This window comes from Seriola aureovittata, chromosome 16, assembly GCF_021018895.1.
Source record: "Seriola aureovittata isolate HTS-2021-v1 ecotype China chromosome 16, ASM2101889v1, whole genome shotgun sequence".
In the NCBI taxonomy this organism is placed as follows: domain Eukaryota; kingdom Metazoa; phylum Chordata; class Actinopteri; order Carangiformes; family Carangidae; genus Seriola; species Seriola aureovittata.
Genome location: NC_079379.1, coordinates 24,443,827 through 24,469,467, shown reverse-complemented (window position 1 = coordinate 24,469,467; position 25,641 = coordinate 24,443,827). Strand labels below are relative to the sequence as shown.

The 25,641-nt window shown below is 41.0% G+C and overlaps 1 protein-coding gene across 2 annotated transcripts; it reads left to right on the top strand.

Moving 5' to 3' along the window:
* The first annotated feature begins 141 nt into the window (after positions 1–141).
* Positions 142–24,717, top strand: top2b (DNA topoisomerase II beta). 2 transcript variants are annotated; one of them, XM_056399756.1, is made up of 36 exons: positions 142–652; positions 4,531–4,695; positions 6,316–6,406; positions 7,931–7,994; positions 8,703–8,848; positions 8,937–9,034; positions 10,072–10,284; positions 10,487–10,660; positions 10,774–10,875; positions 10,966–11,103; positions 11,218–11,356; positions 11,782–11,939; positions 12,564–12,689; positions 12,791–12,901; positions 13,566–13,671; positions 13,778–13,887; positions 14,666–14,758; positions 14,954–15,068; positions 15,187–15,308; positions 15,791–15,939; positions 16,095–16,326; positions 16,852–16,986; positions 17,218–17,418; positions 17,716–17,911; positions 18,004–18,095; positions 18,335–18,490; positions 18,636–18,719; positions 19,690–19,884; positions 19,974–20,100; positions 20,497–20,655; positions 21,188–21,401; positions 22,265–22,347; positions 22,995–23,090; positions 23,262–23,393; positions 23,484–23,569; positions 24,238–24,717. In XM_056399756.1, exons 1-36 carry the CDS (start codon positions 611–613, stop codon positions 24,400–24,402), a joined length of 4,815 nt encoding a protein of 1,604 aa, XP_056255731.1. In that variant the 5' UTR covers positions 142–610; the 3' UTR covers positions 24,403–24,717. The 2 variants fall into 2 exon arrangements, with proteins under 2 accessions (XP_056255731.1, XP_056255730.1); XM_056399755.1 differs by having other exon boundaries at positions 24,235–24,717.
* Positions 24,718–25,641: the final 924 nt, after the last annotated feature.

Here is a 25,641-nt window from a genome sequence, read left to right as displayed (position 1 = left end):
AGTGAGATTTTTGTCGCCATCTTGCGTTGGAAGAAAAGCACGAGCCGCTGAATGTTGACCTTTTTCTATTGGTCGAAGTACCGGCGTCTTTGAAACCCCGCCGCCTGATTGGTCGGTTTATCCTCGGGACGATTCGCCGTCTGTCTTGCAGATGGCGGAGCCGGACAGCGGATGTTGCTGTTAGCGAATAGTCGTTTTTATTTCTAAATGAAAAGTATTTAACTCGGTCGTTTTCAAAGCGTTTCTGTTAAACTCATATTTTATTCTGTTGAGTTTTCACATGAAATTGTAAACCCGTTATTGCGTGCATTTTGTACAGTATTTATTTGCAGCAAGTAGCCCGGTTAGCATCTTTGTTGGAAGTTTAGGCCTACTGTGCCACCGCTTGTCGATTTTAACAATAGCCGCGATACACTCCCCTCCTCCGCTTGTTTTGATACACTCCGAAGGATTATCTTATCAACAACCGAAGGAAGATCATGGACGATAAACAGATTTTTGTACCTTTACGTAACTGAGACGTTTGTTATGCTGACGGACTTTTGAATTCACTGGGAATTGAGTACATTTTGCGAGCTGCATCAGTAAAAAATTAGGATCACAAAGGAAGATGTCCAGCAACGCAGCAGGAAGCGGGGGTCTGGCTTGGATGGTAAGTTAGTTTCAACATACAACTTCTGAACTAACTTACACGTCCACAATAACAATACTGCTTTTTCTATAGCTAAAGGTATTCACATTTGCAAGGGTGCAACCGGGTCGCTACAAGCTTTAGCTAGCATTTAAATCTCGTACCAAGTGTCTATTCCCCTGTCCACTGATAGGCTTGTTTAAGACCAGCCAGCTGCGGTCTCCATTTAAATCCTGACCGGGTTACAAAGGCCGTCGCCTCGATGCAGTGACCCTGGAGAGTTGTTTTATGGAGATAACATCTGATTGTGTGTTGTTTTATCACAGCAGCTTGTCTCAGGGTTAAACCAGACTTCGACACACTGGCAGCTGTAAGCGTTACTGCAGCTCGAAGGGCCCGTAGTTTACGTCTTCAAAATAAAGTTTGGTATCAACTTCACGAAAAAAGAAATGCAGCCACTGATTCAGTCGTAATTAAGCATTAATGGACAGGAGAAGTTTGCGGCCCAACCCACTAACACCATTACTTGTTTATTACAGTGCACGTACTAATGAATGGAGCAAGTTTCATCTCGGCGGAACCTACTGTCTCTTTAACTTTGTGTCTTTATTGTTTCCGTTGATCCGTGAACGCACCGTGTTGACCGTTAGGACTAGTCATTGTGTTTAAATGGGCCTAGTTAAATCACTCTGAAGCCAGTCAGCTACTACATGGTTAACTGAGCTTGTTTAACTTGTGTAAGCAAAACAAAAACACAGAGCCCAGTGTCTCTATTCACAGTCACGGTGTGGGAGATGTGTTGTGTTGCCAGTAAAGGGAATAAACACTTCACACATATTGGTAGTAACCAATAACCAATATGGTGACCCCAGACCCCCATTCAAACAAAGGCATCCTCAGACTCAGATCTCTCTGGTTTGTGGTTACAGTTACAGTTCAGTGCAGTAATAGCAATTTGTGTGTGATCTATCTGGTAATAATTGCACAGTATTTACTCAGTGTAATCTCCTTACCAGCACTTTAGTAACATGGGCAGTAAAAATACGGGCAATTAAGTGTGATTTTATAATCAGCTTTTTAAATTAGGTAATGAAAACTAAGTGTTGTAGCTGTGAGACTGTTGTCACAAGTTATATTCTGTTTACTTAAGTGAGAGAAGAAGATATGTAGATTACTTTTAAACTCATCCTTTTGACTTTTTATGCCTTATGTAAAACTAAATTGCCTTATGTAAAACTTTATGTTTAAATGTCTTTAACCTCCTAAGACCCGAGCTCTTGCATGGCGTGCATTTTTAATTTCCCCTTTGCTATTTAGGCTGATTGGGACCTGATGAGTGTAACAACAAAGAATTATCTTTTTACATGATGTAGTTTCTGAGAAAAATGATGTCCACATATGAGGACATTAGTTTTAAATTTCGATAGAAACCAAAAAAAGAGACAATTGAGTAATGATGTGCAAAACTATTTATTTGGTGCCAGAACACAGCAGCATTTTCCTGAGTGCAAAAACAAAATGAGAAAGAACAATTGTGCCCCTTTGAGCAATATGGCCCATTTGAAGTACTGCTAACAGTTGCAGAAAGACGTATGTCTATAACAAAGTAAAAAACATTCTGAACATTTTGCATTGTTACTGTTCTAAACTGTTCATTTCAATTTCTGAACATGGCTCATATGTGGTCACCAGGCCCTTGTTGAGAAAAAGTTAGTATTGTGGTCTAGAGAACCCAAAATGTGAGGTCCACATATGTGGACGCCAGGTCCTAGGAGGTTAAATGTTTATTATTTTGCTGTAAAGTCGGAACACAAACTTACAAAATAATTAAAAAAAAAAAAAAAGCCACAAACATACATAACAAGAGTAGCAACAGTCACAGATAGATTAAGTGCAAGTTATTGTTTCTTTAAAAGGAACAAAATTAAATTTACATATTACAGTAACTTTTGAGAGACAAAGGGGGAAAGAAAATGCACAGCATGGTGCTTTACATTGAACTCAACACATTCATGCTTAGCCTGGAAGAATTTCAGTACAGGGTCCCAGATCTTGTCAAACACACTTCCTCTATCTTTACTGTAAAATCTCCTATGTAAAACCTTTTTTTTTTTATGTGGCACAGATGTTGGTAAAAACTCTAGAGACTGTTTGTGCATGAAAATCCCAGGAGATCAGCAGTTTAACAAATAGTCACAGCAGCCCTTCTGGCACCAACAATCATGCAACGGTCAGAGTCACTTAATCACTTTTTTCCCCTCATTCTGATGTTTGATGTGAATATTAACTGAGGCCGCTTGTCTGTACCTGCATGATCTTATTAACTGCACTGCTGCTATATGATTGGCTAATATGATGTTTGCTTAGTGTATTAACTTGCTTTATCTTGCCTTACTACTACTACTACCTTGTGTTGTGGGATAGCAAAGATTCGGAAAGATTGAAGAAATTTGTGAATGAAACTTTTTTTTTTCAACCCGATTCGCAAAATTGAATAAAAAAATTAATTGATTTGGAAAATGTTCATTTCTAGGCACTTCTGTGTCCTACCTGTTTCTTCCCTCAGTTAATTGGAACTACGCTGACTTGTAGTCTTGTGTTGCGGTGCACTGTGGCTTCAGAAAGTATTCAGACCCCTTCACTTTTTGTGCACATTGTTGTGTTGTAGATTTAATTTTAAATAGATTAAATGGCTATTTTTGCCCACCAATCTACATGCAAGAGCCCATATTGACAAAGGGAACAGATGTTTTTAGAAAAATTTGCAATGCAAATTTATAAAGCGACTTTACACCATTCACTGTTACATTTCTGTTAGTTATTCTACTATACTGTTAGTATTTTAACCTGCAAAACCACGGCGTGGTCAGTTGAGGAAGTGTAGACGTTTCTCTGTTTGGTGTCCCTATAATGCCCTCCATTGTTTATGTGTATGGCACGTTGAAGAATACGTCACGTTGCCACAACAACGATGCTGCATTTACTACAACACAACAACAGAGTTTTCAAACTAAAATGGGTCGAGCATGGTTTCAAAAAATCTCAATTTTCGGGGCTTGAAAACTCCAGAGTAGTGTGGACACCAGGAGGAAAACGTAGGAGAAGAGATGCGTTTTAAAATGAAAATATATTAGTGTGAAACCTGAAGACGCTTCTCATCCATCTGACAGAGCCTGAGAGGATCTGACAGGAAGAATGAGATAAACTGCCCAAATCCTGGTGTACAAAGCTTATAGATTTACCCAAAAAGACTTGAAGCTGTAAGTGCTGCAAAAGAGGCTTTTATACATTTCTGAATCAAGAGTCTTAATATTTTTGTAAATGAGGGATTTCACTTTTTGATTTTTAATAAACTTTCTTGGGTTATTGTACAACAATGGCCATTTTATCCATCTAGTATTTTATCTACAACACAAAGTGTGCAAAAACTGAAGGGGTCTGATACAGTAGCCTCAGTATGTTTTTATCAGTGCAAGAGGCTGAAATTCATTCTCCATGCTGTCTTCATTTATTAAGTTCCTGTTGACATGGGTCTGTTTGCAAGTAAAACTATTTTATTGTTTCTTATTAAGTAACTGAAAAGAATATTTGAAATACCTTGCACCTAATCCTCACACAACATTTAGAACATGATATTTAATATAGATATTATTGTAGTTTGAATTAGAGAGATAAGATATAAAGCTCACTTCTGTATAAGCACAAGCTGACACACCCAAGTCTTCCGTTTACAGTGTGATGGCCAGTATTTTGCTTCTGTTGAGAGGAGTGGGCCGTTCTGACTGTGGTGGTTAGTGCTGATAATCTGATGTCAACAGCACAGCCCTTTTTTTTTTTTTTTGTCCCAGAGAGTTATGCATCTTCTAATGATAAAAAAAAAAAAAAATTCTGTTTAACAGGAGGCTACGAACGGCAGAGGTGATAGTGGCAAGATGGAGGGAGCCAAGAAAGACAAGGCCGGCTCCAAGCTGTCTGTGGAGAGAGTGTATCAGAAGAAGACCCAGCTAGAACACATTCTTCTCCGTCCAGACACGTACATCGGCACCGTGGAGCCCATCACCCAGGTGAATCCTGAATTTAGACATACAACCATTGTAATTCATAAACACTGCTAATTTTACATGTTGGCTTTCTTTGTAAAAAGCTGCTCTGAAGAAACATTTCCTGGTTTCATCGTCCAGGTGTGACCAAAAGTAGTTGATGTTTTAGCTATCCCTACTAAATATATATTTTTTCTATACATTAAAGTCACATTTTAACCCACCATGTTTGCATGTAATATGTTACATATCAAGTCATAAGGCTAAATGAGGCTAATTTAAACCCAACTGTGTTTTCCAAGACGAGGTCTATAGTGTTGGTCCAGTTGAACATCCGTTTAATGATAGTCAGACTGTTTCACAAAGATAAAGACTGACTAGTTTTAAGGTAAAAACATTAGACACCTTAACCCCAGGTTAACTCAGTTCTAAGACCAGTGTTTCCATGGTAACAATCAATGACACCTGCGCCGAGCACTGGCACCCACCAACCAAAAAAACAGGAAAATGTGGCAGATAATTTGTGGTTTGGTAGCATTGTCTCAGTCTTCAGTCCCTCTTGTAACTATGTTGAATTCTTCCTAAAAACAAACTGCTGGGGTAAATGGAGTTGAGCGGTTGGATGCGGTCGGCCATTTTTTTTTACCCAGAATTCATTGCACCACATTCCGGCTTAACGTAGTCAAGAACTAAACTGCTTTGTGCAACAGATGAATTGAGACTCAGTCTACCTGAAGCCCGACTGTTTGTTCTATCTGAGACACAGTCGGAGTCTGTCTTTGTGAAAGTGGCTTCAGGCGTGGAGCTGTAGAGGCACTTTATAGTCGTTAACTTTCAGTTAGAGCTGACACTAAATCAAATATAACACACACCCCTTCCACATATATTTTGGCATCACCTTGGTACCGATGCATCAGTTCTCACGACATCCCTTCGAGACAAACTGAAGCTCTGGATTTTCTTCTTCTGAACACACAGACTGGACCACAACAACTTTTTAGGCAGGTTGGCCATCAACAAGTTACAACAGATCACTGAAACAGACGAACACAAAACAGGAAAATGTTCTCACATTCATACATATGATGATTTTTGCATATAACCAACCGTGGGATGGCAGAGATCTCAGGAACCAAGGACGGTCATGACATAGATCACGGGGAAGCCACACATTTTTATATTTTTGTTTTGACCAATTGCTCTTCCTCTGTGTTGAGGAGACGAAAACAAGATAACAAGACAACATGTCGCAGTAAACAACTTCTCTGTGATACCGAACTTCCACTTTTACATCGGTTCACATGCTGAATGAAGCGTGAGCGCTGCAGCTGTGTTTGTGACTGTTACACACACACACTTAGATGTGTGAACAAATATAACGTAACACCGAGGTTCTCCATATCAGATTTGTATAAGATTCCACACGTTCTTCCTTGACCTGTGTCTTTTAACAAAATAAAACTAAAGTTCAATTCAGTTTTATTTATATAGTGTCAAATCATAACATACATCTCAAGGTGCTTTACAGAATCAGGAATGACACATGATGATAATAAGTCTGATCTGATTATTGAATTAACAACAGAAGTTTGTGTTTGCAATGTTTTCCTGCACTTCATTTATTTTTCTTTTTTTACCTTCTAGCAAATGTGGGTCTTTGATGAAGAAATAGGCATGAACCAGAGGGAAATCACTTATGTTCCTGGACTGTACAAAATCTTTGATGAAATTCTTGGTGAGTGAACACACACATATGCTCATTTTGTTTTGACACCCTAATCTGCTCAGTTAATTTAAAGGTTCATTTGTCATTTGATATTGTCCTTCTGTAACCGGAATATTAAAGTTTATAAAAACGTCACCATCATTCACTGAATCGCTGGCTGCTTGTTGGCGCCGCTCGGCAGCAGTGATCTTCGACTGCATTTGGAGATTAGTTTCCCCTCTGTGTGTGTGTGTGTGTGTGTGTTGTGTGTGTGTGTGTGTGTGTACGTACACACTGTTTGAATAGAGATATCTGAAAAAGCTGGGTGTAAAATCATCTCGGTGTTAGTGGCAGCTCATGGTCAGGGCTGCAGCCTTTTCCCTGGTAAAGTGCGAGTGTGCTCCGTCAGCTTCCGCTGGATAAATAAAGGTCAATAAAGCAGTTGTACAGTCTGTTACATATTAGTTTTAATGACTCGGTAAAATGCAGAGAGTAATGCTCTGCTCGGTGCTCCTGCTAATGAGGTGCACCAGTGTAATCGGTTTTTAAATGATGCTGCTCCACACTGTGCTCACCACATGGGAGTGTTGTTGATGATTGCTTTCGTATATCTGCACACTCGGCCCTCTCGGCCCGGGTGTTTGTAAAGGTGTTTGATTAATGACGCCATTGTCTGAACATTATCTCTGTGTCCGTGTTATTGCGTGAGAGGCACGAAGCAGAATCATTCTCAGCAAAAATTAAAGTCACAGTGTCTTTAAGTAAGAAATTTATCATTTGTCTCTGAACTGAACCAAGTGGAGTAAATGACTTTCCTTCAGCTGCTTTAAGTCCCTATTGAACTTAATTGTTTCCACATGGTGATCATTTTTACAACCAATCAATCAGTTGTTTCATCTGTTTAATGCTGTAATATTAAAAAACATTTAAAAAAGCCCGTCCCAAAGACCGACGTGACGTTTTCAGTTGTCTCGTTCTGTCTGACCAACAGTTTGAATCAGTTCATTGTGATTATAAAGCAACAAACTCTCACACTGGAGAAACTGGAACCAGTGAATTTTTTGACATTTTTGCTTCATTTACTAATTGATGATCAGAATCGTTGCTTGACTGATTAATTAATTAGCTCTCTAACGATGCTGTTTCGTATCAAGTCTTTATGATAGAACGGTAACACTCTCTATTTAAACTATTCATGAGTGAAATACTTATTTCTTAGTTTATTGTTGTTCTGAAATCATTTGTTGATTTTTGAATAAGTCAATGAACAGGTAATCAATCAACAGTAACAACAAGTAATTAATTGTGTAAACATTTAGCAGAAATGCTAAATGTTTGCTTTCTTTCTATTTGCTTTTTTTCTTTCTTTGTTGTTGTTTTATATTATTGTAAATTGAACTTCATCGTTGGTCAGAGAAAACAACAATTTGAAGACGTCACATCAGGCTCAGAGATTCGTACATATTTTATATTAAACAGTTGATTTTTTCTGTATGAAATTATACTCATGTATGTTTTTAACTTGTTATTTTGCTGTTTGTTTTTTCCTTCCAGTCAACGCAGCAGACAACAAACAAAGGGACAAGAACATGACTGCCATTAAGATCACCATCGATCCGTGAGTGCACGCCGTAGTTTCACCTCCACATGTTTGACTTTGACTAAACTTTAACCATTTCTTTGTCTCATGACCAAAATGTTGGAATTCATAACTTTTCTGGACTCCTTTTTAAAAAGCGGTGGACGGGTAGTTCCCTTGCTTGTTGCTGTGACTGTGCTCCGCTGTGTGTTGTCCTCATGCTGTGGATATAACCGGAGCTTGCTGAAATACATGCAGTCGATGGAGGAGGCTTGAGTCATGGGTCCAGGCGGTATACAGTATAATGAGCCTGTGCTGAAATGCACTGAGCTCTTGTTTTATATGCGGTTCACCTCCAGCCTGTCAGCCGCTTCCACGTCTGACTGCTTAAACAGCATCATGTCCTTTAGCCCAGCTGCTGCGCTCTCTAATGTCCCCTGCTGTATAAATGATACCATTAGCCCCGTGGCGCTCAGGTCTCTGCTGCTAATGTGAGGAGCAACCCCCTCCCCACCCCCCAGTCAGGAGCAAACGCAGCAAAAGTGAAAATGAGTCAGTGAGGAAATATGCGGTGAAAGCCCTACAACCCTTTGGCAAAGCAGAACGTCCATTGTTAAAGTTCTGACAGTTAATTAGCATCGTTTCTATTCGTGCCAATGTCGGCTAAACCTTCAGATTGTCTGTGTCCAGGTTCCTCTCATATAGCTTCTGAAAACCTTTGATTTCTCTCTCCCCCTCCTCCACCAGTGAGTCCAACACCATCTCCATATGGAACAATGGTAAAGGAATACCCGTGGTGGAGCACAAGGACGAGAAGATGTACGTCCCAGCTCTCATTTTTGGCCACTTGCTCACCTCCAGTAACTATGACGACGATGAGAAAAAGGTCACAGGTGAGAGACGCCATCGTAACTTCTTTTGTTAGCGGGTCAGAAAGGTGAAAGTTAACCCCTGCGACGCTAACTGTTTATCTGACCCCAGGTGGGAGGAACGGGTACGGTGCTAAACTCTGCAACATCTTCAGTACCAAGTTCACGGTGGAAACGGCGTGTAAGGAATACAGACACAGCTTCAAACAGGTGAGGATGACTCTTCTATTAAAACCTCTGTCACCGAGCAAATGACACCAGGGTCAAGTGTTTATATTCATTATTGATTTGAATTAATTCGTTTCCTGTTGCTTGTCACTAAGACGTTTGCATCTTTAGATGATCTTTTCCACTACACTGAAAGATAAAGTAGTTGGCTTTAGATAGATGTTTAGATAATATGTACATGGTATGTTTGTATATGTACTCTTTATATGTATATGAATGCGTCTTTCTGTGCTTTATTTATTTATTTATATATTTTCTCTTTTTCTTTCCTTCTCTTTCTTTGTCTCTTGGAATGGTAGTTCACTTTGTATTTGTGCTACTTGTTTCTAAAATTGAAAAGTCAAAAATTAAATAATAATAAGATAATAATAAATAGATAGATATATACTTTATTCATAATACTTTAATAATAATAGTTAATAATAAACAATATAGTTCAATAGTCCAGGTCATGAGTTACTGTGATTGGCTGAGGGGTTAAACAGCCTGAACCGCTCAGTTCTTTAGTAATCAAATAATAAATCAATATTTTTCAGGGTTATTCTGTCTGTTATTCTGCAGGAAAAGGTGTTTATTTCCTGTTTTCTAAGTTAGACACAGTCACTGCAGATCTGGTTCTTTACAAGCTGCTCAACATTTACTGATCGTACTGACTGATTCGATCTGACTGTGGCACATTAACTTTAAAATCTTCACCTTGCCACTTTGATCCTTGAATGAAGTTATTGCTGTTTTATAGGGTTTCTGACATCTGTTCACATCAGAGGTAAGGTCGTGTGTACAAACGCCACTTTTAGCTTCTTCCTTGAGGGTGAAGAGGGTTGTTGACAGGAGAACCGTTGAGCCACAGGGTGTTTGATATCACAGCTGGTGGGACTAAATGCACTGGACACAGTACAGGGTGTTCTGAGTTCAAGAGGATCGTACATACACATCGCATGAATGAGTGAGAAAATAAAACAATGTAGAAGTTGATATGAAAACTTTCTGTATGAAGCTTTGTGTTCTGCTTTCCTCAGACGTGGCAGAACAACATGACCAAGACTTCTGACCCCAAGATCAAGTTCTTTGACGGGGATGATTTCACCTGTGTGACATTCCAGCCAGACCTGTCCAAGTTCAAGATGGAGAAACTGGACAAGGACATTACGGCGCTCCTTACCCGCAGAGCGTACGACGTGGCGGGCTCCTGCAGAGGCGTGAAAGTTACACTGAATGGGAAAAAGTTACCCGTAAGTCTAACTACACACTTTAAGTGTAAATCTCCATCATGGTGGACGTGCATAAACTGAATGGAGGGTATTTAATATAAAGCTGCTGTTTTCATCCTTAACTAAAAACAGGCGTCATATAAATTGTCATGTTTTTGATTTTAAATGGTTTCATGCTGTTGAATATTACTCACCCAACCTTACCCGTCCTCCCACGAAAAAGATTACTGGCTTCCGCAGCTACGTGGATCTGTACGTGAAGGACAAACTGGACGAGACGGGCGTGGCCCTGAAGGTGGTGAACGAAAGTGTGAACGAGCGGTGGGAGGTCTGCCTCACCATGAGCGAGAAGGGGTTCCAGCAGATCAGCTTCGTCAACAGCATCGCCACCACCAAGGTACCTGAACACGAGCGCTGACGCCGCTCTGCGTGAAAACACCCGGTGGGATAAACAAGGCGCAGCAACAGAGAGTGACAGAGTGTTTTTTAACACGGCGGCGTTTGTTTCAGGGCGGCAGACACATCGACTACGTGGTGGATCAGATTGTGTCCAAACTAATTGAAGTGGTGAAGAAGAAGAACAAGGCAGGAGTGACAGTCAAACCCTTCCAGGTTGGTGTGACAGATTATTTCTGCAGCGTTTCTGAATGTGGTGGTGTCGCTGCAGATGTGTGTTGACCCCTCTGCTCATTCGCGCTTCAGGTGAAGAACCACATCTGGGTGTTTGTGAACGCACTGATTGAGAATCCCTCCTTCGACTCCCAGACCAAGGAGAACATGACACTCCAGACCAAGAGCTTCGGGTCCAAGTGCCTTCTGTCAGAAAAGTTCATCAGGGCTGTAAGGACGCTTGTCCCCTTGTTTCACCGCCTCACTCCTGTTTTTATTTGGTTTATCGTGTCAAACAGTCGGGCATCTGTCATGAAAAGGATTTCGTCTCTTTGTCACCCACAGGCGACCAACTGTGGGATCGTGGAGAGTATTCTCAACTGGGTGAAGTTCAAAGCTCAGACGCAGCTGAATAAAAAGTGCTCATCTGTGAAGCACAGCAAGATCAAAGGCATCCCCAAACTAGATGACGCCAATGATGCTGGTGTGTTAAACAGTGTCATTATTTATTAACGTGTAGAAGCCTGAACGTCCACAGCTCTTAACCTAAACCACAGATGTGTTTTACAGACGTTTACAGAACACTTTAATGGGAGTGAAGTGTCTCATGAGGCGTTACAAAGCTTCATGATGCATCATCTGCATATTATGAGGAGAGCTTTAATTAACACTGTTGGTTTAACACGTCTAATAATGAATATACAACCTTTATTTACTTCAACTGGAGATAAAATAAATCATTTCCTCAAACGGTAAAAACAAGACTGCACAAGTTTGATGTGTTCCAACAGTAATTTAACACTTCCTTATTTACTCACTTTTTATTTATTTGAATATCGGCTTGTATTTCTACAATTTACCGTAATTTTGTAATTTGTATAATCAGTCTTTTCCATATCCGTGTCCCAGGTGGCAAACACTCCTCTGAATGCACGCTCATCCTCACTGAGGGAGACTCGGCCAAGTCTCTGGCCGTCTCTGGACTGGGAGTCATCGGACGCGATCGCTACGGAGTTTTCCCGCTCAGAGGGAAGATCCTGAACGTGCGAGAGGCAACACACAAGCAGGTATGAGACTGGATATTAGAGAAATTCCTCCCACAAACAAATATATGACAAACGGTGTGAGTGAAGCTGCAGCTGGTGACAGGTGATGAACAAAACAACAAACACAAACGACTAAACTTCAGTCGGTCAATGAATTACCTCGATCATCGATACAGAAAAAGCTGCAAAGGAACCGATAGAAGATGATGTTTGACTTGTTTTCCCGTTCATGTAGTAACTTATTATTATTATTTGTAGATAAATTTAATTTTCCGTAATGTGATCGTAATGGAGCTGCTCGTCATGTGTTGGAGCTACTGGCACTAAAATTGAATAAATTACTATAATTGGATGCACAAACTCTTGCATTTGCCACAATTACTGTTTATTTTTTTAAATGTAAAAGAATGAACATTAAATGAAAGACTCAGTTTTATTTGTCTGTTTCCTGCCAGGATTGTATTTACTTCTTTTCACATTAAAAATTACAATTAATTGCCCAAACTTTTGCTTACTACAGTATGAGTTAGGGTTATTTTTGGTTTTGCTAAAATCAGTGAGTTGAAATTTTCTTTCGCATAATCACATGATTCCAACCTAATTTAAAACAATACAGCTTAACGAGCTTTATTTACATGTTAACAGATCATGGAAAACGCTGAGATCAACAACATCATCAAAATCGTTGGCCTCCAGTACAAGAAGAGCTACGATGACGCGGAGTCACTGAGGAGCCTGCGGTACGGCAGGATCATGATCATGACTGATCAGGTGACCGACCTCGTGGACACGCACTCGCAGCTGTGGCGTTAGCGTTAGCGTTAGCCGTTCAGCCTCTTGTGTCGTTCTAACACGTCTTCTCTCGTCTCCAGGATCAAGACGGTTCCCATATTAAAGGTCTGCTCATCAACTTCTTCCACCACAACTGGCCCTCCCTTCTGAAACACACATTCCTGGAGGAGTTCATCACACCTATTGTCAAAGTAAGAGAGAGAGACACACACACACGTGCTAAACATTACCATTCCACCTGATAACAAGCATCACTAATATGCAAAACACGCAGGTAATATTCACCCATGTGACATCGACTGTAGTGAATCTGTTCATTATTTCAAATATGATGCAACTTGCACCTGCTGTAGGTGACGGAGGGACTATTTTTTTTTGCCTCTGCGCTGCTCTTTTTAAATTACGATTTGCATAGGAAAGATTTTTCAACCTTGGAAGAAAAGATTACCGAGACTTGCAATGGAAATGGTTTGATCTCATCAATATATAACTGGTTTGCATTAATTTAATTAACTTAGATTTAAACTGGAATGTAGCCTGCACTAACTTAAAACTACTTCAGTATAACTCGTTGAAGCGAACAGTAATACACAGCACATGTTCTTTAAATGTAAAGAGGTTCAAGGAACATTTGTACATTGTATTTGGGAGTGTGACAAAATAAAGAACATTTTGGAGGGAGGTGATCAATAACCTGCTACATACTCTTGTGTCCAACGAATCTCACTTTGAGAAACAAAGAATATCTAAACTGCAGGAGAACTCACTCAGGATAAGATACTATGAAAACTCAATAATTACATTGTTCAAAGACAAAAAAAAATAATATTTGCATGTTAATTTGTTTGTCTGCAGGCGACCAAGAACAAGCAGGAACTGGCTTTTTACAGCATTCCAGAGTTTGATGAGTGGAAGAAACAGACAGAGAATCATAAAACCTGGCATATAAAGTACTACAAAGGTTTGTTTCTCAAGTGCTTCAATATATAAATGTGTAAATGAAAGTTTTTATTAACTCAAAACTTGCTTGAATTTAAAAAAAAAAACGTTGGAATTTATTTTTCCAGGTTTGGGAACAAGTACAAGCAAAGAGGCAAAGGAATACTTTGCCGACATGGAGAAGCATCGCATCACATTCAGATACAGCGGTGTAGAGGACGACGCTGCCATCACTCTGGTGAGTTTAATGCTGCAATGTCACATAGAAATAAAGAGAGAGAGAAGCTCCTTTTAATTGCATTGCATTGCATCTTGCACAAATGGATCAAAACCCCCCCAGCAAGTGTAACCCTGTGGTACAGGGACATCTTCCCCCATGAAAAGTTACAGGCTGTTTTAAGGGGAAAAGATGAGCTGTTTACCAATGTATGGTTACTGTTTCTTGATTATTATTATTATTATATTATTATTATTATTATTATTATTATTATTAAAAAAACGCACTTTTGAGGGTCTAAATTCACATGCCTGGAGCTGACCGGAGACCATGTTTTGTTTAACCTCATTTGATGTAAATTTTCATGTAAATTGTTTTTTGTTTTTTGCTTTTTAATTGATTATTTTTGCTTTATTACTGTTATTCACTGTATTCAAGTATTGTATATATAGTATTTTATTTTATTTACTTATTTTTTAATTAATTAATCAAATAAATTCTTGTTTTATTTTATTTACTTATTTTTTTTATTTTATTTATTTATTTAATTTTATTTAATTTTATTTATTTATTTTTTCTCTTTTGTTGTGTGTGCTACACAGCTGTCTGGGGTGGGGGTATTGTATGTTGTTCTGTTTGTTTAACCTCAATAAAAAGTATCTATAAAGAAATAAAGAGACGAACACCACTGTTAAATTCAGCATCAGAAAGTAAAATTCAGTAGAAGTGAAGTTCTCTCAGTTCCCTCAGTCTGCAGTTCAGACGCTGATCCTCAGTGTTGTGGTTATTTTTGTTTCAGGCCTTCAGTAAGAAGAAGACGGATGACAGGAAAGAGTGGCTGACTAACTTCATGGAGGACAGACGTCAGAGGAGGATGCACGGCCTGCCAGAGGTTTGTGGCTTCGCTCGTAGCTGCAGTGACGAGAGGAGGAAATATATTTTGCTTTTGGGACCGAGCTTCACAAACTCTTCCTCAGATATGTTTGAACAGTTGTTGTAGATTTGTTGACAGTTTGTAAAACTTTAAATATTCCTATTCTGAATTCAAGTAAAATCACCATTAATTCTTATGTTAATTGGTTTTCAGCAATACCTATATGGAACTCAGGCCAGGCACCTCTCCTACAACGACTTCATCAACAAAGAGCTCATTTTGTTCTCCAACTCCGACAATGAGAGATCCATCCCGTCTTTGGTTGATGGTTTGTATATACACACTTCATCTTCATTACTTGAAAAAATCATCATTATTCATTCGTTCATTCAGCCCTCCTGACAACAGTCTGCCTCTGACGGGATGTGTGTGTGCTTTGCTTCCAGGCCTGAAGCCAGGTCAGAGGAAGGTACTGTTCACCTGCATGAAGAGGAACGACAAGAGGGAAGTGAAGGTGGCGCAGCTGGCCGGTTCGGTGGCGGAGATGTCTGCCTACCATCATGGAGAGGTACAGTCAACTCAACGGTCTCCGAGGGAGGGGGAGAGGGAGAGAGAGAGAGAGAGAGTCATCGTAACAGTGAGGGAGATGAGTTGTGATGAGGCTAAACTTGACGTTTCTATATAAGTGAATTCACTTTTGCTGTTGTTTCCATGTTTCTGTCCGTCGTGAACGAAATATCTCAGTGTCACCTTGAGGGAATTTTTTTAATTGTGGCATAAAATTGGACTTTTAAAAACAATATATATATATATATATATATATATATATATATATATATATATACATAACATAACATAACATAGCATGATGGCAGACACTACGTCTCTGTCATGTTTGCTTTGTAACAGACATTCATACTGATAACAGTGGTAGCTGTATTAAATAGGAATCTGTATTTATTTGTCATTTTACATCCTCAGAATTGAATCAGACAGTATTGTATTCTATTCGCTATTTACTGACCACCCACTTCTCCTTTACCCATGCAGCAAGCTCTCATGATGACCATAGTGAACTTGGCCCAGAACTTTGTGGGCAGCAACAACGTGAACATCCTGCAGCCTCTTGGACAGTTTGGTACTCGCATCAACGGAGGCAAAGATGCTGCCAGCCCTCGTTATATTTTCACCATGCTCAGGTAAAGCAACGACGAACGTAACATAACTTTTATGATGCCAAATTCAGGTCACGCTATGAGTTTTAGCTTTGCAGTGATCGGTGGTTGAATGGAGGTGATCTGAGAGTTTCCACGGCTCCGCAGTCTTGTAATTGTGTCGTGTCATTTCCCCACAGTCCTCTCGCCAAGCTGTTGTTCCCAGCGATGGATTCCAACCTGCTCAAGTTCCTGTACGACGACAACCAGAAGGTGGAGCCCGAGTGGTACATTCCCATCATTCCTCTGGTGCTGGTGAATGGCGCCGAGGGCATCGGGACGGGCTGGGCGTGTAAGATCCCCAACTATGACCCCCGGGAGATCGTCAACAACATCAACCGAATGCTCAACCACCAGGACCCGCTGCCGATGGTAAACAGTCTGAGGACGAAAAGCGTGAACAAGCAATGGTGCTACTTTGACACTGTGCAGGCGATGTGATGGTGCATTTACAGTGACGCAATAGAAACTTGTCTGTTACCTTTGATACCGAGGTATTTTCCCTTTACTGTATCTGGAAAGACTTTACCAACACGACCCGCTCCTAACCGTGTGCACGCAGAGACACAGCGGCAGCGTCACGTTGTTTCAGTCACCGTCACACTTCATGAGATCAACAGTCAAAGAGAGAAACACCCTGAGTGGAGAGTGAGAGCCTTAAATGACAGATCTGAATTACTGCACTCAGAGAATTAAAGAGTCTGAATGAAACTATGCTCGTTCCTAAAGTTAAACGACATTGTTGTGGAAACAAAAAAATCAGATCAGCTGATTGCTCATGGACCTCCGTGGCTTGTTGCTTGTCGTGTGGATGCAGGCGGGGAACTAAATACTTTTGTCAAAGTGAAAACAATCTCTCTGTTTTTGTCTCTGTGTTAATATTTGTCCCCAATTTAGCTTCCCAGCTACAAAAACTTCAAAGGGGTGATCCATGAACTGGGTCAGAACCAGTACCTGGTCAGTGGAGAGGTGTCGGTCATTGACAAAAACACCATCGAGATCACAGAGCTTCCAGTCCGGACATGGACACAGGTACACTTCAGCTGCCTTTGATTATTAAATAAGGTTTCTTATAACTGGTCCCACAGAAGGAACTGAAGCGACACGACAAAATAAAAATGAGATGTGTAGTCGTGTGTGTGTGTGTGTGTGTGTGTTTGTGTGTGTGTGTGTGTGTGTGTGTGTTTACTGCAGCGTTCGCATCTTGTTGGTTATGTGTTTGTTGTACTGTAAATAACTGAGTTTCTTTCCTCTGGTGTGCAGGCCTATAAGGAGTCTGTGCTGGAGCCCATGCTGCAGGGCAGCGACAAAACGCCGGCTCTCATCAACGACTATAAGGAATACCACACGGATACCACAGTGAAGTTTGTGGTCCGCTTGTCTGAGGAGAAGCTGGCCCAGGCGGAGGCAGTGGGCCTCCACAAAGTCTTCAAGCTGCAGTCCAGCCTCACCTGCAACTCCATGGTAAACCTCAAGTGAAAGATAAATGATAGTTAATAATTAATAAATAAAGCCAGAGGCACAAATTTATAATCCACGTTTTAAATTCTCATGTTCATTTACCAAGTACATAAATCAACCAACTAAACTGTTTTAGCTTTTAGCTATTAGAGTTTGGTGGTCAAAGGTCAAAGGTCAGTGTGAACTCAAGGCTTCACAGCAATTATGACAGAATTCCACACTAATGTTGTAATATTTTAATGACTCTGGATGAACAGGGATGTAAATCTGAAACGGTAACTTTACCTCCTTTTTCCTCAGGTTCTGTTTGACCACATGGGCTGTCTGAAGAGGTACGACTCGGTCCAAGACATCCTGAAGGAGTTCTTCGAGCTCCGCCTGCACTACTACAAACTGAGGAAGGACTGGTTGCTGGGCAGCCTGGGAGCCGAGGCGTCCAAACTGTCCAACCAGGCTCGCTTTGTCCTGGAGAAGATCGAAGGGAAAGTTACAATTGGTAAGAAAACAAAACACTTTATGTATCAGCTCCTCGTGGAACCGCAATATGTTTTCTGTTCTAACCCATTTTTATTTTTCGAATCCTCATAGAGAACAAATCGAAGCGGGAACTGATCCGAATGCTGGTCCAGAAAGGCTACGAGTCTGATCCGGTGGTGGCCTGGTCCAAAGCACAGGAAAAGGTACGGTACATCCACACACACGGATTCACACACTAACAACATGACTTCCAGAAGCAAACATTTATCAAGGCTGCGATAGGAAGTTTAAAAGGCTTTATAGTTACAACTTACGATTGACCAACGCAGGAGAAAGCTGGTCCTGCATCACTCAGAAAGTTGTATCCGATACACAGGAAGGAGGAGGAAGCAGCGTGAGTTAACTGTGTTGTGTGTAATGTTTTCTGTTCGTCTGTGCACAGGCACTGGAAGAAGATTACCGGGACGGGAACGAGAGCGACGGCTCGGTGGACTCCGGCTCCTCGTCGGGACCAAACTTCAACTACATCCTCAACATGCCTCTGTGGTGTCTGACTAAAGAGAAGGTGGAGGAGTTGCTCAAACAGAGGGACCAAAAGGTATCAATCATTATTATTTATTTATGTGTCAGGGCTTTACCAAATGGGAATCGGCCCCTACTTCCAGCAGGGTTCAGATTTAGCATGTGTAAATGTGCAGTAGATGTGAGCTGATGGATCAATATGAATGTGTGCTGATGTGCAGAGAGGAGAACTGAACGACCTCCAGAGGAAAAACTCAGAGGATCTGTGGAAGGAAGACCTGGCCGTCTTCATCGAGGAGCTGGATGTAAGTTCTGTGTTTTAGCCACTTACCTGTGTCTCAGCACGTAAACACCTTCACCTCCACCTTCACTCATTCTCTGATTGTTTCCAGTTGCTTCTTATTTGCCTTGTTTTTATTCCTCTGCGCCGGCGACGGTCAGAGCGGCGGCCATATTGTTGTCGGGTTGTCCGTCCGTGCGTCTCATTCTCGTGGACACGATATCTCAGAAACACCTTGATGGAACTTCTTCAAATTTGGCACAAACATTCACTAGGACTCGAGGATGAACCGATTAGATTTTGAGGGTCAAAGGTCAAAGGTCAGGGTCACAGTGAGTTCACATTCTTGTGAATGCAATATATCAGGAACATGGTTTTGGCCATAACTCACAAATTCATTCACTAATTATGAGACAATTAAACTCAAATGTCTATAGGGACAAAATTAAGTGGTGACATTTTGTATCCAAAAGGTCAAAGGTCACCTTCACTGTGTCATCATAATGTCAAAAAACACTTCTGGCCATTATTCAACGCTGTAACTCGTGAAGGAGAGACTGGGACCATGTTTCCTGCGGCTCGGCTGGTTGATTCTAGTTTTTAATCAGCGTCAGGAATAGTTTGACATTTCAGGAAATCTGCTTTGCTTTGCTTACAGAGTTAGATGAGGTGAGATCGATCAAAGTCTCCGTTGTAGGGGGTTGAAACCTCTGGAGTAGTGTTGACGTCAGAGATGAGTTTTAAAACTAAAACGTATCAGTGTGGAGGAAACCTCAGACTCGGCGTTTCGCACTCGTTCACACACTGACGCTGTTTGGACGGGGACGAGGGTCATGACTGAACACGAGGTCGTATTTATTTAAGGAGACAGTTCATGACGCAAGATGAAGTCGTATATAACCTTCAAGTTTTACTCAAATAACATTATAATGCTGTTGTGGAATTACATTTACATTTTCAAGCAACTTAACGAACTGCCGTGTGTTGTCTGTCAGAATGTGGAGGCCCTGGAGCGGGAGGAGCAGAGCGCAGGAAGGGCCATCAAACTGGTGAAGGGTAAAGTGGGCAAACCTAAAGTGAAGAAGATGAACCTGGAGGAGACCATGCCTTCGCCTTACGGCCGCAGGGTGGAGCCTCCAACTCAGCCAATCAAATCTGACGCTGCCAAGAAACTGACCAAAAAGAAGAAGGTAACAACTGCTGATGTCGATCTGGAATGAAAGTCATATCAGGATATTAGGGGGTTTGTTTTGTTGAAACTTGTGTTTTTTGCTCTCAGAGCGACGCAGATCCAGCGGTGAAGTTGGAGTTCGATGATGAAGGTTTGGTTGGAGAGGGAGGAACAGGAGAAAACTCTGTTGCCAAGCCAAAGGCTCCACGTGTCAAGAAGGAGAAGAAAGAGCCTGGTCAGCACTTTGCACGAAAGCTTCAGCTGTTTCTTCTGTTGCATGTTGAAATTATTACCTTTTCACTTCTCACAGTTTCCATGTGTTGAGTGAAAAAAGTATTTCTCATTTACAAACACTTTGAGGTGAAACTTTTCAGGCTGAGGGAAGGCCGATGTTTGTGGGATTGGACTTGTTATATCAGCAGATAAATGTTTAATCAGCGCAGACAGATATCCGTCAGACATGATGGAGTGTTAGCTCTCCTGGTTTAAACACTGCACCTCAGGCCTCTTTGAGGCTGTGCAGTGCAGTGAGAAAACCTGAATCTATTATTGAACAAGGATTCTGTCTCGGTCTTGAGTGAGAGTATCGTGCAGTTCACTAACAGTCTGGTTCCCTGGTGCTCTGCTGCAGGAGCTCCGCGAGTGAGAAAACCTCCAGCACCTAAAGGCACCCCCGCCAAGAAGGTGAAGAAGAGGAACCCCTGGTCCGAGGACGAGTCCAAGTCCGACAGTGATCTGGAAAATAGTGAGCCTCTCATCCCCAGAGAGACCAAGTCCCAGAGGGCATCAGGTACGATTTGATATCATTCAATTTAGTGCAGAGATGCAACAATTAATCAATAAACTATAGACGTGACGAATATTAACAGAAAAACCTGAGAAACAGGAAACAGGAAAACTCTCATCTGTATATGAACAAGAAAATTAAAAAATGAAAGTGAAATTTATTCATCAGTCATCAGAGACTTTCATTTATTCCTGTTTTAATCATGTTTAACTGTCACAGCGTCCGTCGTGTGTTCGTCAGCATTTGTTTCTCCGTGAATACGTTTAAACCCTTTGATACGACCCACTGTCGGCATCAGCTGATGACGGCGGCTAGCGGCGTGTCATTTCATCCCACAGTGAGCTCCTTCCCGTCAAACCACCCGAGGCCAGAAATGAGTCGGCAGCTCAGTCGAGGTTACCTCAGGCTCATTATCCCCTCGGCTCGAGTGTCGTCTGATGCAACCCGGCTGAAACAGGAATAATGATGGTACAAGGCGTCAGAACCCACAGCGGTAATAATGTGGTTTGACACGGACTCTGCTCTTGTCTTTCAGCTTCCAAGCCAAAATACACATTCGACTTCTCGGAGGAAGAGGACGCTGAGGAAGAGGAGAACGGAGACGACGACGTGGTTTCCTCTCCGGTGAGGTCGTTCAAAGACGATTTCGTTTCGTCCGACACCAAGGACCGCTTCGACGACCATAATGACGACGATGAAGAAGATGATGACAATGAAGACTCGTACTCTCCTGCCAAACAAAAGACCACGTAAGACCACGCTAATCGCCACGCTAATCGCCACGCTAACTCCTGAATCGATATTGACTTTATCATTTACACTGAGCGGTGTAATAACAGCTAGCAGCTAACAGTTAGCCCAGCGGAGCCTGGTTAGCCTGATAGCGTCGGCGCACACATAAACCAAAGAGGAGTTTCCCACTCGCAGTGAATAAATCCTCATGTTTCCACTGACCAATAACAGTTTAACATTCCGCTTAACACCAAGCAGCTAACTGCTAACAGTTGTCATCTGAATATCTATCTAGCCTGAGCCAAACTTGGTGCTTGGTTGCAGTTCCTCTAACGACCACTAGAGTCTGGCTCCAACAGTGAGTCAGTCCCCATAGACTCCCATGTTAAAATGTCAAACTTTACAGCAGAAATCAACATGTTTACAGCCTGGTACAGAAACTGTTTTGGTCTCTAGAGCTAATTTCCATCTTCATGACACCTGTTTATATAACTCACCTGTTTATATTTCATTAAGGACTAAAATTACTCATAATTGGGGGCGTGGCCTCTTTGAGTGACAGGTGGGTGAGTGAATGTTTGTCACAAGCCAGCATGCACCGAATTCTCGTTTTTTTAGATCCGCTGGGAGTTAGGGGCGGAGTCAGACACTGCCAAGATGGTGATGGCGGAGCAGCTCACTCTTCACTGACATGGTCTATAGAAGTGCGTGATTCCAGTTTTTCCCCACGGAGCAGTTTAAAAAGAAATAAGACGAAATATTGAATCACTGGTTGAAATCCAGCCTCAGATCTCCGTCTCTCCCTCATGTCCCGTCACCTCTCTACAAAAATGCCACCATTTGTAAGAGAATGTAATATGTTGTCTCTGTTTCTTTGAAGGTCTGCACCTGTAGCTAAGAACAAAGCGACAACCAGCATCTTCTCGTCCAAATCAGCCTTCTCTGAAAAAAGCAATGACAGTGGTGAGTAAAGTGGAACCTGTTTAATTATAATGCACGATGCCGTAATAAACTCATTTTCAGTTTATTTCACTTTAAACTATGAATTGATGAAAATGTTATTTCAATTTTTCTGTTTGCCTGTTACACTACATTTCATAATTCATTTGTTTCCTGCTTCTACAGTTTCATGTTACTGTAATTTAAAGAACAATGGTAATTTTATCCATTTAAATTTAAATCTACACAGTGAAGTGCAAAAAGAGACAGAGTGTGGACACTTTATGGAATAACATGAATGCAATTCTTCATTCATGGTTTAAAAACAATCTGCAAACTAATTCATTTAATTAATGATTGTTCATTATTTAACCAATGACAGTTGTTAATTAAATGATATTAAATAGGACGAAGAAACAGCTCTTTTATTCTGAAGTGTGCAGTAGTGAGTTGTTAGTGTTTCAAACACAGAAGACATCATTTTATGAAAGTTATGCAACACAACAAAGACAATTTTAAAGCGAGTGTAAAATGAGATCTTATGTGCACAGTGTTAAAGACGAGCATCACATTTACATCAGTGGATGTGGATGATGCGCTCCACCAGCTGTTCACGTGTCCAGCTGCAGGAGATGACAGTTGGCTTGTGTTTCTTGTGTTTTTTGTCGTAGACGGGTCCAAGTCCGACAGTGACGACGACAACGGCCCCGTGTTCTCCACTTACTCCAGCAGCTCTGCATTCGACAAAGCGTCGCCAGCAAAGAAAGGTAATGCAGAAGCACGGCCAGCAGGGGGAGCTCTAATGCAGCATCACAGCCTCCCTACAGCGACACATGATTTACAGCAGAATAAAACTCACTGTGAAGGTGCTTTGAGAGAAACTGGGAGATCTAGTGGAAGACGTATTGAATGATGAGGTTTTTATTTATGACACACAGCAGTGAAGAAGCCTTCTGACGCAGCTCCCAAACCTAAGAAGCCACCAGCACCAAAAGCAAAGAAACCAGATAAATCCATCTGGGACTCTGACTCTGACACTGGGTCCAAGAAGCCAGCACCAGCTCTCAAAGGTACGCCACAAGATTATTACAGGACATAAATAGAATCCCCTTTAACGGTGAGTTTTTTAGTCACTTCCTGTTCTGGTTAACGCTGTGCAGGTAAAGGCCGGGGGAGGAAGAGGAAGGGCTCTGGCTCTGAAGATGAATACAGTCCAATGAAGAAAATGGTAAAACCTGTCGGCAGAGTGAGTATCTCCACGTGTTTGTAAATGTAAAATACATATCCTGTTTGTGCTGCTACTTGTTTGTAATGTACAATGTATTTGGAGACTTTTTATTTATACGTTTGACAAATACTGAAGCTCATCCGCCTCCAGATAGAAACTTCCAAAGTCTTCTGCTTTATCCTGAAGACTTAGAGAGCAGATAATTTTTATTATTTACCTTGAGCCACCAAAATACAGTTTTATTTATTTTTTCATCTATTATTCATGAATCTATAACCAATACAACATTTTAGGTCTTTGAGAAATGAAGTAGGTCTGAAATAAAACAACTAATATTGCAAAAATGTTGCCAGTGGTTCAGAAAACATTGGTTAAGTGTTTGTGTTATAATTTCCTCAAATTCCTCAAACTCAGCATGAACCTTTCACCTACACTAATACTCTTAGACCGACTGATACTGGCTTTTGAATCCAATACAGATATTGAAACATATAACAGCTTATTAATTGATTGTAAATAAATATTTTGATGCTTCATTATTGTAAGTTTTACTTAAATAAATGTTCTGAATACTTCCTTCACCAATGTAAAAATAAATGGAGGATTGATTCACAGTAATGCAGTTTCAGTGCAGTGACAATCTGAACGGTAACTATAACAAAGTATTTTATCGCCCTCATTAGCAGAAGCCTCAGAAACCTGCGTCTGATGACGAGGACGACGACAGCAACAGCATGAGTGCGATGAACGCTCTGTCCCGTGACCGGCCGGGCCGAGCCAAGAAAGAGGTGAAGTACTACCAGGAGTCGGACAACGAGGAAGACGACGACGACGACAACATGTTCGATTAAAGCGAACTCCGGTCATGTTCAAACACACTCTTCTTGTATGGAAGTAAACCTCCTCCTTCTGTGTTCCCACAGACTTTTGTACATTTCCTGTTTCATTTTATTTTCATTAATGGTGATGTTCAATGATTTTTAATGTGTAGGTGTTTTACACTTTTTATTATACATATACAGGTTTCTTTTTTATGCTCATTGAAATGTTCTGTATTTGTCGGAAGTGGCTTTTAGATGTTTAGACGCTGTGCTTTAGCACATTTTAATTGTTAAAATACTATGTAACTTTTTGAACATGAAGTTGAAAGTAAACAATGAAATGTCCGTGGTTTTTAGTGGCCTGATTCTTTCATGACTCACAATATTATAAATCTCAAATGTGACATACTTCCTGTAGCTGGTCGGTGAGTGTAAACCCGACAGTTTGACTTCAAGTTGCACAAAAACATTCTTGACTGTACTGGGCCCCTCCCGGTTTGGATTCCTTCAGTGTCAGTGGTTCAGGAAATCAAACAGACCCGGTGATTCTAACCGTTAGAATGAGATTGCTGCTAACCTTTGTTTTGATTGTTTCTCTGATAACTTATGAACCAGACGTTCAGGAGGTTTTTACCAGCAGCTGAATGATCCACAGAGGTTTCCTCCTCTCCAGAACAAACAGACCAGGGGATTAAAACCAGTAGAAACACCCATAAAACAGTTTCACTTTCACTCAGAGATTCACCGACGCTCTTCAGTGACACAGGACAGGACGTCAGCAGCAGCCGGGAGCTGAGCTGTCGAACATTTCCTCAGCTTGTTTCTCTGATAACTTCAGATCCAGACGTCCGACGACTAAAATCCTTCATCTGGTTCAAATAACGAGCTGAAAACCACCAAGGTGTGAAAAGTGTATGTGGCTTAAAACTAGATAAAAGTCAATGTTGAGCTTCTGTCAGACAAACACAACAATGACGCATGTTCACAGAGGAGATGATGTCATTGACAGCCGACCAATGAAACGTTACCATGATTAAAACACACAGATTTCTCTGGTTTGAGAATTGATGGGAACATTTGTGATGATGTAAGAACACAATCCAACAACATAAAGAACAGAGGTCTACTTGTTTTTAGACATTTTAATGTGGAAAAGTTACAGATTATATCACTAGTGGCACAATGCACAATGTTTTGATGAGCACACGCAAGGAAGCGCGTCTACATGAGTCCACCATCTAAAAGGTGGCAGGCTGTACAAGACGCCAG